Here is a 14,389-nt window from a genome sequence, read left to right on the forward strand (position 1 = left end):
CTAGAAACCATTTTGAGATCATCTGAGTTTTGTGACATGGTGCATTAACCTGCTGGAAGCAACCGTCAGAAGATGGGTACAAGGGACGGAGATGGCCAGCAACAATACTCAGGTCGACTGTGAGCCCAAAGTGTGCCAAGAAAATATCCCCCGCGCCATTACACCACCAGGATACAACGCAGGACGGATCCATGGATTCAGATGTTTACACCAAATTCTGACCCTACCACCCAAATGCCATAGTATAAGTCAAGACTCATCAAACTAGGTAATGTTTTTCCAATCTTCTGTTATGCAGCATTGATAAGCCAATATGAACTATGAATGTGTTGTGCGTTCAGAGAAGCTCATCTGCATACCTAGGCTATTATTAATTTGTTATTTGAGTCACTGTTGCCTCCCTATTAACTCAAAGTTTAACTCAGTTTAAACTTCAGCAGGTTGTGAATTTCTGATATGTGATTGACTGATGAAATATTTCCATGGACCACATGTACCTAACAAAGTATCTGGTAAGTTTATATAAAAACAGCCTAATATCGAGGTCTAGCGAACTCAAGCTTGAAAAATTCTCCAATTGAATAGCAGTGAGTGAGGAAACAAATGCTCCATGAAGTACACGGTTAGCGCATAGTTATTAACTTTTTGAGATTTGACGTTCATCAAGACTTGGGTCTGATTGGAGACATTGACAAAAGCTAGGAATTGTGCCTGTCTGTTTGTGCAAGGCTCTTGCACATGATGACAGCTTTCGTTCAGTTTAACACATCTTGAGAGACGTGACAGGAGTGATTAGGCAACAAAAATGAACAATGCCAGTACAAAACATTTAGTCAGGTGCGAGCCCAGTTAAGCTACCCCCAAACTGACAGAAACTCAGCATGCAAATCTGTGTTTCTGAGTTGCCGTTCTCAAAGATGCCACAGTGCACATAATGATATGTGGGATTCATTATATCTTTCCCAGTACTGAGCTTTGGGAAGATGGTTTTTGAAACCCTACATCTTAAACCAGTTTACATCCAGGATAAACTGTTTATTCTAAATGTCATCTCTAGAAAACATCCACAGCACATATGTGGAGCAAAAAAAGTAAATATTTTTACATTTTAACACATACATGCACACACACACGTGCGCACACATGCACACACACACAGCATGCATGTGCATAAGATAGATCCTTGCAATGTATATTTACTCACACCACAGTATGGCCTTGGTTAAATGTGAAGTACACACATCATTTTCCTACAAATCATCTTAAGCCACAGGTTTCAAGACACTTTGGACAATATAGCCTCAAATCTGTTTTGAAGCAGGTTGCTAACATTTGACCTGATCACACTTCCTGAGCATAACGAGAAATCGAACACATACGTCATGCATTGAGTTGAATGCTTTACAGTTGAAATTGTTGGTAATAAAATTTAGAATTTCACATCCATTATCAAACATTTTGATGAAGGTTTATCAAAATTTGGCAAATAAGAAAATGACAGTAAGATGTTGTCTTTTGTCTGAAAAGTGTCTGTGTCAATATGACACCATTTAAAAATGTAAAGATATAGACTTTAGGTTATTTTAATTAACATCTCCATTTTAATGTTGTGAAAAGTACCAAGTGACTTGAATTACCTATAGTTTGCAGTACAGCAATCTTATATTGAGCATCAGCGTTAGTGCTGAAAATATTTAAGCTCTGCAGGACGCACAGATTTGTGTTTTTTATCAAATCAAATCAAATCAAATCACTTTTATTGTCACATCACATGTGCAGGTACATTGGTACAGCACATGTGAGTGAAATTCTTGTGTGCGAGCTTCACAAGCAACAGAGTTGTGCAAAATACAATAATGTAAACAAGCAAAATACAAGAATGGCTACATCTGAAACTAATAAATATATGTACAATATATAATAGTATATGCATTTCTGGATGTGTATACTAAATATTTTTCTACGCGTGTGTGTGTGTGTGTGTGTGTGTGTGTGTGTGTGTGTGTGTACACATATTTTACAAATTAAATAGAGTAAACAATAAATAAAATATATAAAATATACAGAGTTGAATATGTGCAAAACAGTGGCGTTACTGTACAGTATGGAGTGCATAATGTTAAAGTTCCAGTAGTGAAGCTGAGGTGTCTATGACGTGTTCAGCAGTCTGATGGCCTGATGGAAAAAGCTGTCTCTCAGTCTGCTGGTACGGGACCGGATGCTGCAGAACCTCCTTCCTGATGGAAGCAGTCTGAACAGTTTATGGCTGGGGTGACTGGAGTCCTTGATGATCCTCCTCGCTTTCCTCAGGCAGCGCTTCCTGTAGATGTCTTGGAGGGAGGGAAGCTCACCTCCAATTATCCGTTCAGAGCACCGCACTACTCGCTGGAGAGCTTTGCAGTTGTAGGCGGTGCTGTTGCCATACCAGGTGGTGATGCATCCAGTGAGGATGCTCTCAATGGCACAGTGATAGAAGGTCCTGAGGATGCAGGGGCTCATGCCGAATCTTTTCAGTCTCCTGAGAAAGAAGAGGCGCTGCTGGGCCTTCTTCACTGTTTTGTTTGTGTGTACTGACCACGTAAGATCCTCAGCCAGGTGTACACCAAGGAACCGGAAGCTGCTCACTCTCTCCACAGCAGCGCCGTTGATGGTGATGGGGGTGTGTACTTCTCTGCACCTCCGGAGGTCCACTATCAACTCCTTTGTCTTTGCGACGTTGAGGGTGAGATGGTTGTCTTGACACCAGTGGGTCAGGGCGCTGACCTCCTCCCTGTAAGCCGTCTCATCACCGTTGGTGATAAGACCCACCACTGTAGTGTCGTCCGCAAACTTCACAATGATGTTGGAGTTGTTGGTGGCTGTGCAGTCGTAGGTGTAGAGTGAGTACAGGAGAGGGCTCAGTACACATCCCTGTGGAGCACCAGTGTTCAGTGTGATGGGGGATGAGGTGATGCTGCCCAGTCTGACCACCTGGCGTCTGTCAGACAGGAAGCTAAGGATCCAGCTGCAGAGGGAGCTGCTCAGTCCTAGATCCTGCAGTTTCCTGTCCAGCTTCGAGGGAACGATGGTATTGAATGCTGAGCTGTAATCTACAAACAGCATTCTCACATACGCGTCTCTCTTCTCCAGGTGTGACAGGGCAGTGTGTAGTGTCAGGGCTATGGCATCATCAGTGGACCTGTTGTGGCGGTATGCGAACTGTAGAGGGTCCAGTGAGTCGGGTAGTGCAGAGCAGATGAAGTCCCTGACCAGCTTCTCGAAGCATTTGCTTACGATGGGGGTCAGGGCTACAGGTCGCCAGTCGTTCAATGAGGAGATGGTGGAGGATTTGGGTACAGGGACGATGGTGGCCATTTTGAAGCAGGCTGGGACTACAGACAGAGAGAGGGAAAGGTTGAAGATGTGCGTGAACACTCCAGCCAGCTGAGCCGCGCATGACTTGAGGACGCGGCCGGGAATCCCGTCCGGACCAGTAGATTTGCGTGCGTTCACCTTCCTGAAGCACCTCCGCACATCCTCCTCAGACACAGTGTGCGCACTGACGTCATCCGCGGTGCGCACACTGTCCGGTCTCATGGTGTTCGCTGTGTCGAATCTAGCGTAGAATACGTTTAGATCCTCACACAGAGAGGCCGTGGTCTGCGGTGTGCTGGGTTTCCCTCTAAAGTCTGTGATCGTGTTTAGTCCCTGCCACATACTCCGAGGGTTGTCAAACTGTTGCTCCACCCTGTCCCTGTACTCACGTTTGGCTGCTTTGATCGTCTTCCGGAGTTGGTAATGTGCGTGTTTGTAGTCCGATGTGTTCGCGGAGGCAAAGGCGGTGCTCCGTGCCGCCAGTGCCGCGCGAACATCTCCGTTAATCCAGGGTTTTTTCTATGGGGTCTGTTGAAACAGACACCTCCTTTATTCAGTCATTACTAGATTGGATATCCAGAAACTGAATGTCTTGTTTCTATAGCAGCTTTTCCCTTTGACCACAACTCTGCAACATCATTTAATGTTTAACAGATCAATACAAAAAAGCTACAGATCCACATTTAATGGCTTCAATAGAAAATGAATATTAAAATGATTAATAATTTGTTTGAATGAAAATAGGATGCATTTGTTAAAAAATGTTTCAATACAACGCTTTACTGCCATTTATTCAGGGTGAAAAATAAACAAGTGTAAATACCTTCAAATTGCCTTTAATGTACACATGTTGAATCTATTCTTCATTTAATTAAAAGTAAATAATTACGTGTGAAAAGTGTTGAGTCTTGTTTGGTTCCTGTATGCTACACCACATATTATTTGGCAGAGTGGCTCTTCCGAAACATTTTTCCAGGTTAATGGTTTATCCAGGGCTACTCGCTGGATCTGTGCAGTGATCTCTCCCTGCTGTCCCTGTAGCCGATGATCTGGCCCGAAAACCAGCTGCTGGAGCAGCAACATGTTTAAAAAAAGGTCCTTAGAGGAGTTTGAGTGTGGGCTGTATTGCATTCATTGTTTTATCTTGCTCCTGACTTACTTGGCCATGATTTATGGAAAGTAACATCCCTGTGGACAGTAACTCTCAGTACATACAGGTGATTGTTTCAAGAGTGATTTCCAAGAAATGCCTCAGGCCTCAACAGCTTCTGAGAACAACATAAAGAACTTCCGCTGTCGCTAGTGGGCCGAAGTTCACGCCCAAATCTGAGAATCTGAACATGTTTCGTTTTTTTGATTCACTTAAACACTCACTTGCATTGTCTTCTTCCATCAGATCTCATGTACTTTGGAAAATCCATCCGCTGAGACAGAGAGACAGAAATAAAAAAGAAGCCAAGGAGTTAGATATGGGTTTTTTTAGTGCTGTCAGCGTTAATCTGGTTAAAATGACGGTAACTCCATAACCACATTAACGCGGCAAATCTCCCTTAGCGAGTTAGCGCGGATCGCCCTGTCAGTGGGGCTGGATGACGCTAACGCATTACTGACCTAACCGCGCTGACACCGTGCAGCTCCAACCAGATTAACGCTGACAGCACTAGTTTTTGTGTTTTTGTTTTCACAATAAGACTCACTGGGTCTTTAAGTTGTTGGGTTGTTGAACTTACTATGGGTGATGACACCTATTGTAAGTTAAGATGCTGGGAAGATTATGTTGACTTTAACTGACTTGATTGGGTGTTTTTTCTGCCACCCTGTGGTCAAACATCTGTTAATGCGGCTTTAAAGTGCTGCCAGTCAAAACTGTAATGTCCAAATCTGTCAAAAATCCCTCTCCGGCGTTTTTCTGGTCAGTAATGAAAAAAAAAACAGAAATCATATTTGAAGATGTTTGTGGGAACAGTCATAAAGAAAAATCTCTCTCAATCAACTCTGACCTTGGCCGCTGAACTAATACTTAACTGAACCGCTGACGTCACAGACAGAATCAGTTGAAAGAAGGCCCCAGAAGCCAACCTTGGAGGTCTCGAATTTGACAACATTATGATAGGTGATACATGCTGGGTATCCGCACGAGGCATGCACCCAACCTGAACCTTGAGAATGGTTGGCTCTTTAAGTCTGGTCCCATAGGACTTGTTCCATTATAGCCTGAGGAGCCAGCCATATATCACACACAAGCAGATAATCCAGGGGTGATTGAGGTAATTTCTTGCAGTTGTGGTGGGGTGCCCTGAAAAGCTGAGGTAAGTGCAGCTTCTGTTCAATATTGATTTCAGGCTGCACTTCACAGCAGGACTCTGTGTGGCATATATGGTAAAAAGAATAGGATTTTCAAACCTAATTTTTCACACTCTGTTAAGTTCACATCTGCTCCTCCTAACCCTAACACTCCCCTACAGACAGGGAGTTAAAAATCCTCATGGCAGCTTTGGTAAGCAGTAAAACATGCTCGCAACCCCCTGGACTTGAAACACTGACAAAATAAGTCCAAGTCCTTAAACGCCACTGGCACACAGCCTCCATTCAGAGCACCAATAATTGCAGGTTCCTCTCTCTATCATTTGTCTTACAAGCTGACAGTGGGAGATTCTTGAGCTGTGAGTTTTACCCACGATACTGAATAAAACAATTCATGTTATGAAACTTTTTATGTTTAGCTTTTTTTTATGTTACATTGACTGCCAAACCTCTGTACAATTTTAATTTTACCACCAATATGGAAAATCATTTCTATGATGGAGGAGGAATTTGTACTTTTATTTTGGTAGTCTGCATGAAGAATTTACTGCATGCTCACAACGTAAGCTGCTGTAACCCGTTTGTCCTTTAAAACAGTACAATCCCAGCAGGAAGCACAATCGCATGTCAGTGTAGGTTTGAGTGAAAGTCCACACCATCAAATCCAGACATGTGGACTATGTGGACCATGGAATATCACTTACCTTCACTCACCTAGTCTTGGTGTAATTTTAAGATGTATATCAGCAATGCTATGCGGACACACATCCACACAGGCAGTGCCACAGTAGGCAAGGGCTTAATTTCCTGACTTCAAAGAAGCAAGGCAGCCAGCAGCCTACTGAAAAGAAGTGATGAAGGAGGAATAAGTCCAATGAGCTTTTAAGCACCCTTAATGAAAGCAAGTCTTGATTCTTTTTTATTTTTTAAAGCTTTGGTTAAAGCGGTTTTGAGTGCAACTCGCTGGCTTGATTTGTGTGAACTGTGGCTGCTCTGTGTTGAAAAGGAAAGGGACTGTGATTGCAAACTAAGAGGAGGTGTCTGTTAGAATCATAGATGTGCGTTTCCCAGATTTTTAAATAGACAACAGCTCACAGGATACGTGTCGAATCTAGAAATATAAACAAGTCAGCTTGGATTAATTCCATGGTGAGTTTGTCCAGGATTTCACAGTCTCACATGGACCATTTGACTTTTGAAGATAGTGCATGCGTTGTGCTGGAAAGATATGCAGAACAGCTGTTGCCTTTGCTAAGAGTTTTATTTTACTTTTTTTTATTTATATGTTACTCTTGGTAAAACTGTTATTCTGTAAGTGTAAATTCTAACACGTGTTAGTTAACTTTATGCAATGAAGTGAAACATTTTTATTCTTTGTACCCACACACAGTGGCCAACTTGGTCGCCTTCAAGTTGTTGGTGGTGAGGCCAAAAGCAGTAACCATGGACCACAGCTCCAACAGCATTAAGACCAGATGGTCTGCTAACCTTTTATCTAATGCACCACAGGATATTGTTCACTAGTAGGGCAAGAATTGAAGCGGGAGACAATCAGCTTGTTAATGGTAGTAAAAGAGAGCCTAGCCCAAAATTAGTTGTTGATCCAAGTTCCTAACCTGATCTATAGCTGCTATTAAAAAAAGTAAAAGTAACATTTTCTTTATATAGCACCTTCCAGGATAAAAATCACAAAGTGCTTCAAAGAAGCTAAAACATAAAATAAAAATCAACCAAAAGCAAAAGATGAGTTTTTAGTCGATTCTGAGTTTAATAGGGAGCCAGTGCAGCTGAATCAGCAGGGGTGTGACATGGGAGTACTTGGAGGACTTGGTCAAAAGCTTTGCAGCAGCGTTCTGAACAAATTGCAGCTTGCTAGCTGCATTTAGTGAGAGGAAAAATTACACTGTGGATATAAGGAGCAAATATGAGCTTCCTCCAAAGGACATCTGGTCCCACAAACAGCTCAGAGTAGAGCTGGCTCCTTTTGGGTTTCTGGGCACCTGTCTAGAAAGCTTCCTGGACACCCGCTAAATGAGGTGTTTTGAGCACTGAAGAAACCTCTTGCTGGATCAGATTTATTTTAACAAGTAAAATGTGTCTGTAGCAGCAACTTTATTGCCTAATTGCTCGCAATCTGAACTGACTGTGCTTTGACTACAAGCTCATGGCTAGGAGTTGGAAAGCTTCCACCTTGTCAATCCAGGAGCCTCAAAAGGTAACACTTGGGAAAGTTTGCTAGCAACACTACTTAGATATGTTTAAGAAAATAAAATCTTTGGGTTTGGGTTATAATAAAATCTCTCCTCTATTTTCTGGGTCACCAGGGTCATGTGCACTGTTCCACTTTATTTAGGATGGGTTGCCAGTAAAGCACCAGAAGGAAATGAAGAATATATATAACAAATTTACCGCATATTGATGAGCTTACATTTGTAAAATGCCATAAAACAGTTTGGACCTGGCAGAAACTATGTTCCCTTTATTTAGAATACAGTTTAGCTGTGTGGAAACATAAACTCTTCGGGGCTCGACATGGAAATCTACCAGGTGACCACAGAGTGATTTCGTGAAAGCTAATGTACACAAAATCTGCCTTACTGCAAAAATTAGATCAGTCTACATTCTGCATTTGAACATGGTTCAAGTGAGAGCACATGAGGTAACATACCAACCCCGCAATTACTTGCCACTGTTAATATACCTGTCAGTTTGTGGTTGTGCCATGATGATAGCATTTGTGCTGTCGAGTCTGAAAGAAGCGCATTTAGTCTTGTATTGAGAAAAGGAAAGGTGGTGCTGCTGCTGATTTACGCTATTTCCAAAGAATCTTTTGGAAATCAAGTTAACTCTAAAAATATGACCGGTTATTGTTTTTTTTAATATATGTTCGGAAACTAGATGTGTGTATCTCCTTTTCACCTTAACACCTCAAATCTCCAAATGTATGCTATGATAAAAACCCACATTCAAAAGTCCTCTACTGAAAACTCAAGTTAAATCATTTCAAAAGCGTTTGTCAGGCCAAACAGAGCTGAATGAGTTTGTGAGAGACGGAGAATCCCTGCCCTGCTGTTTGTGTACCTCCTTCTTCTTCGACAGTCCCCTCCTACTTCCCCGAGATATAGGCAGCACTTTAACTCCGAGTCAATCAGAGTGGGATCTTTAACCGTGCGTGCCTCAGCCCACCACTTACACCCTCACAGCAGTCATCACTCGTACACCATCACATTGAGGCACGCTTGCACCGCAGACCATATGGAGTACTACAGCTTTCTCCTGCTTTGGATCTACAGCCAGCAGCTGGGTGAGTGAAAGTAGTTTATTGTTGTAACTATATATGTGTGCTTCTATCAGACTAATGTGTGGATCTAACCGCTTTTCCTCATGTAGCTTTAAAATAATAGAAATACGATGCTTATTTAATCGTACTGTGTCCCAATTGAGCAGCAGGAAACATTTCTAAAATAAAGAGGTTTTCTCTTTTTACTACATTAGATGACTTATTTTGTTAGTATTATGATATTATATTTGCAAATCTGTGTGCTTTGTACTAAAGCAGCGAGATTTGAGTATCTTCAGTGGATGAAAGGCTATTTGTGCACATGAGTATCAAGAAACTGCAAGGCAAAGGTCATTTGCTTTACTGAAAGATACGCTGTCTCTTAAAGGTCCACAAAGAAGCTCTGTGTCACACTGGAAGCAGGCATGTTCTTAAAACTCGTGCCATCTTTTCAGTGTCAACTTTACAGAGACTGGAGAACTAGTGGTGCTCAGCCAGAAATGTGGTCAATTACCAGTGTAATCACTTTAGCAGCACCACATCCAGACAGGGTGAAAGAAACAGGATGACATGCATCAAATGCATGTACTTTTCAAAGCCAGACCTTTATTATGATTATCGTCTAAAGTAATATACAGTCCCAATGTTTAGTAAAGCTAATTAAATCAACCGCATCCTTTAAATGGCCTGTAGAAGCTTCAGTAACCGATGCAGGGCTGGAGATTTCTGTATGGTTACGTTTTGAGCTCAGTATAGTCACAATGCAGCCACATTTCCATAAAATTCTGGGCAACTTGTCACTGTGGCTGTACATTATGTTTTGCCTGTTTTTTCCTCAACAGAAAGGCATTATTCACTTCTTTTCAAACTATTTGGAAGAGGAAACAAACTGGTCTTTAATTTACAAGTTTGGTAAATAATGTGAAACTGAAGATTGGAGAAAAGGAAATGTCTATTGTAAATATTTGTATCAGTTTTGGAATTCACTGGAGCAAACCTCTGGATTGATGCCACAGTAATAGAGACACTGACCTTGTAGCTGGAGTCTGCGGCAGAAGATGTGATGTAGCGGGAGATGTTTTGGAAAGCAAGCAAGAGGCTGTGGATTACTGTGTGTGGCCTGACATGACTTTTGAAAGAAGATAACTTTAAATACGTCTATTTGGTTTGGATTTGATGAATATGAAACTTCTATATATGTATAAAGGGTGTAAACATGTCCCTTAGATTCACTCTGCCAGCAGAATATACAGTATGAACTGTTTATTTTTCTTTCTGTGTATTTGTGTGAAAAAATGACCTCATTTCAGTGTGTCCACATCCAAGAAACTGTAACAGGGTTTAATGGTTTGAGGACACATCTTGCCTATAATTAATGGCTAAATAATTTGTTTCAATTGCCCTCCACAGATTTTCATTTTACTTAAGTTCCTCCTTTGTTATCAGTGGACAAGACCTATAATTCCTGCAGGCTGATACCTACTTATCAATGAAAAGCCATTTCAATCCATTATATCTGTATTTAAAAGCTGCTCATGTTTTAGTTACAGTTAGTTAATGCTATACTGACCGATAGCAATTTATGCTCCACCTTCAGCTACAGAGATTTAGTCTGAATCCCTGTTGAGCCTTTTACCAACTCAGAAGGTTAACAGCCTAGCAGTGCCCAGTTGGCTCCTGTGTGCTTGGAGCATCTGGTTTTACACACCCCATGCCTCCCACAGTATTTGCTTTGGCATAGATAACAGTGAAATAAGGCGCCAAAATCTTTGAAAGTACATTGTCAACTGTGAAGTACCATGAAGTGTATCTTTCCAGAGAAACCATTGGATCACTGGAAATCCAGAATGGATCAATGGAAAGTCATTGCATCCTGTTTCTTCTGATATTTACTTTTATACAAAGACCCATGCCAAAGATATCGCTCCTGGTCATGTAACACCAGTCGGATGCTGTTTCCACATACACACACACACACACACATCAGAATTGATTGTCAGGATAGATTTTTTTAAAAATCAGCGAAGAAGAGGAGACGTCACAGTGCTGTATCATGCGTGTGTGTGTGTGTGATATGAGGATGTGTCCAAGCCAGCAGTTTGCACAATTCATCCAAACTGCTGCTCTATATCAGCGGGTCTGCGGTGGAGCTCCAGCGGCTTGGTGTTGGGCCAAAAGCAGCAGCAGACTAATGTGAGTCACACCGGCAGCCACCGGCCTGAGGTTTATTTATCTGGGCAAAGAAACCGGTACACAGGAAACCCAGGAAGACTCTGACCTTACGTTAAAAGCTGCTAATATTACTGAGAATATTAAATTGCTTTGCTACTTTAGTGTCTTTAAATGGAAACTGGATGATCTCAGTTCTCGTGCTTTTTACCCTGACACTTCTCTCTCTGTTCTGTGCTGCCCTGGGTTCCTTTGCTAGTTTTTCTTGTGACTATGTCAGTAACTTGGGTGTACTGCTGGATAGCTCGCTCAAACTCGATAAGCAAGTGTCTGCTGTAGTGAGATCTAGCTTCCACCAACTGCGCCTTATCTCTAAGGCTAGGCATTATATTCCGCATGAGGACCTGGAGAAGCTTATTCACGCTTTTGTGACCTCCAGGTTGGATTATTGTAACTCCTTGTACTATGGTCTTCCCTCTTCTCTTCTTCTTAGACTGCAAACAGTCCAAAATGCAGCAGCCTGCCTTTTAACTGGTACCAGGAAATTTTGCCATATTACCCCTGTCGTAGCTAGCCTGCATTGGCTGCCCATAAAGTACCGTATTCAATTTAAAATATTACTTCTTACTTTCAAAACTATTAATAAATTAGCGCCAAGTTATCTTAGTGAACTTCTCAAACCACATACTCCTGCTAGAACACTCAGATCTGCCACTCAACTACTTCTGACCCAACCCAGATCTCGACTGAAGTCTCGGGGTGACCGTGCGTTTGCTCTGGCTGCCCCGGTACTGTGGAACACCCTTCCTCTCGACCTCCGCGCATCTGATTCCATTGCACTGTTCAAATCACGATTAAAAACCCACTTATTCAATCTTGCCTTTCCCTCTAGTTAATATTTCTTTTATGATTTTATATCATGCACTTTTATGCTCATTTAAATTCTTGTTTGCTCTGTACCTGTTGCTTTCCTATGTATTAGTGACAGTTATCTGCTTGCATATTTAGTACTTGCTTTGGTCCTATTTCTATTATCCTCCTCCTATACTCTATTTTACTTGTTAAGCACCTTGGCATACCCTTGGTTTTTAAGTGTGCTTTATAAATAAAGTTTATTATTATTATTATTATTATTATTATTACAAGGACCGTGAGATTATTAGCTGTAATATTCCTTGCTTCATCTTCAGCCGAGATAAGGAGAATAATTGCTTGCATTGCTTATTCACCAGATATCAGATATCAGAACAGAAAATATTCTGTTCTATTTTATAATTAGCCCCCCCCCCCAAACAAAAAGCAAAAATAACTATAAAATGATGCAGCACCTTCTGATTTATTTCCACACGGCTCCATCCCAGTGACTTATTTTCAACCTTGTTTGCTGAATATGTTTGTAGCTATATAGAAACTTTAAGGGGACGTTATGGGATAGGGTGAAAGAAGAGCTGGTCGTGTGCACCATTCGTGCCACAGGAAATGAGCAATGTGGCACATGTGTCAATATTTACTTGAAGAGTTTGCGTGGCAGAGACGGCCTTTCACTTTAAGAGAACTTTTCATGAAGCAGAACAAACAGTCTACGGTGATGCCAATCACATTATGAGATACTTGAGGTCACTTGACTGAAAAAAATATATGAATGACTTATTCATTGTGTAGCTGGGAATCCAAGCGTAGCTGTGGTAGAAGTGTGGTCTCAGTTTATTTATTTTTTTATGTTTATTTTTTTTAAACTGCCTGCAGTCCCCAAACTGTCAGTTTTGGCCACAGTTTACAGATGCTTGATAGGGAACCGGGAAAGCAAATATTTAGTTTCATGTGTGTTTAGACAACCTATTAACATGTCCAAATATTCACTATCTAAGAAATGCAGACAATTTGGGGGCCATTTGTCTTCGGACTCAACATCCAGCCTCTCCTCTACATGTCAAAGCACCAGCAGAACTAAAATCTGTTCTGCTGTGTTAAGCAATGTTAAAGTGGTAATTCTGCAGTATTTATGATTTAAGAAAAATGCAATATTTTTATAATATAGAACATCTTTATAAATTACAAGCAATTCAGTTGTTATTTAACCATTCTGACAATACTTGTGATGCTATTCTTTATCCTTTTTAAATTTGGAGCAGTGGCAGAATATTGACCACTTAAATTGATGTCTTCAAAGTGGTTTCTAACGTAAAGTTTTCCCTAATTTGCTTTAATAAAAGAGTTCACTCATTAAAATGGTCCGTAAGCCAATAAAACAGCTTTATGAATCAGCAAACAGACTCCTGCCACACTTGCCACAGCTGCGCTGAGGCTCTGGGTGACCACAAAATTTTGTATTTTGCTTCCAAACCAACACCTTGATACTTTAAAAAAAAAAGAAAAAAAAGAATTTGAACACGTGAATACCCAACAGGTCCATCTAACATCCCAAGAAGATCTCAGAGTTTACTTTTTGAAAGTGATGAACAGTGAACACTTGTTGAGAGGTGTATCAAAGAAATGTACACGATGTTAGACCATGTGATCAGCTGCTGGACATCCACATAAACAGATACATTGATGCAAGTGAAGAGAAAAGATTCCATGGACCTATTTTCTCAACCATTTATCCACTTCAGGATTGGCTGGGGTGCTGGAGCCTATCCCAGCTGGCACAGGGTGAAAGTACACCCAGGACAGGTCACCAGATCACTACAGGGCTAACACAAACAAGGCAGGCAACCATTCAAGCTCACATTTACACCTTTGGGCAATTTAGAATCACCAGTTAATGTAATTAGAGTGCAAACATTTGACAGTCAAATGTTGAAAGGTTTTCATTATGGCAACATCAGATTAAAAATAGTGTTAAGTTACAGCAGCAGCAAGTTTTCTCTCCCTCTCTTTCTCTGTGAGTCAGCTGTCTTGAATTTTGAACTGTAGTTTCTTATTGAGTAACTTTAATTGAACATGTGTCCAGCTTTGTTGCACATTCCTTCACTTGAATTTATCAAAGATTTCCCAGACAAAGAAAAAAACGTCTCACTTGGCTCAATGTGACCCCAGAGTCTCATTCATGGGGAATGAACTGTGAGTGGTGGTTTTTTGCTTGAGTGTGAGAGACTTAATAAACCCTACAGTGTGAGGACAAGAGCCACAAAGTAAGAAGTACAGAGGTCTGCGGTGGTTAAAAGATGAGACTTCTGAGCTCTCAGCTCAGTGTTGCAGCTCCAGCTGTGAGAAAACACTTTAATTTTAAGGAAACCTCTGTGTCTCATTAAGCCCCAAGCGTGATTCAATTTCCCTCCT

At 41.2% G+C, this 14,389-nt stretch overlaps 1 protein-coding gene across 2 annotated transcripts in view; it reads left to right on the forward strand.

Moving 5' to 3' along the window:
• Nucleotides 1–221: 221 nt before the first annotated feature.
• The window catches only part of itga11a (integrin, alpha 11a), a 63,068-nt gene continuing 48,900 nt past the window's right edge, over nucleotides 222–14,389 (forward strand). The window contains exon 1 of one of the 2 annotated variants that reach the window (XM_082526565.1): nucleotides 222–268. Coding sequence is in view for 1 of the 2 variants with exons in the window: in XM_082526564.1 (XP_082382690.1) it covers nucleotides 8,914–8,962 (49 nt within the window). In the remaining variant the exon portion in view is untranslated. Of the gene's footprint in view, nucleotides 269–8,814; nucleotides 8,963–14,389 lie in introns of those variants that run through there. The other variant, XM_082526564.1, reaches the window with a different exon arrangement.

Source organism: Aulonocara stuartgranti, assembly GCF_965226115.1.
Source record: "Aulonocara stuartgranti genome assembly, chromosome: 1".
Taxonomy (NCBI): domain Eukaryota; kingdom Metazoa; phylum Chordata; class Actinopteri; order Cichliformes; family Cichlidae; genus Aulonocara; species Aulonocara stuartgranti.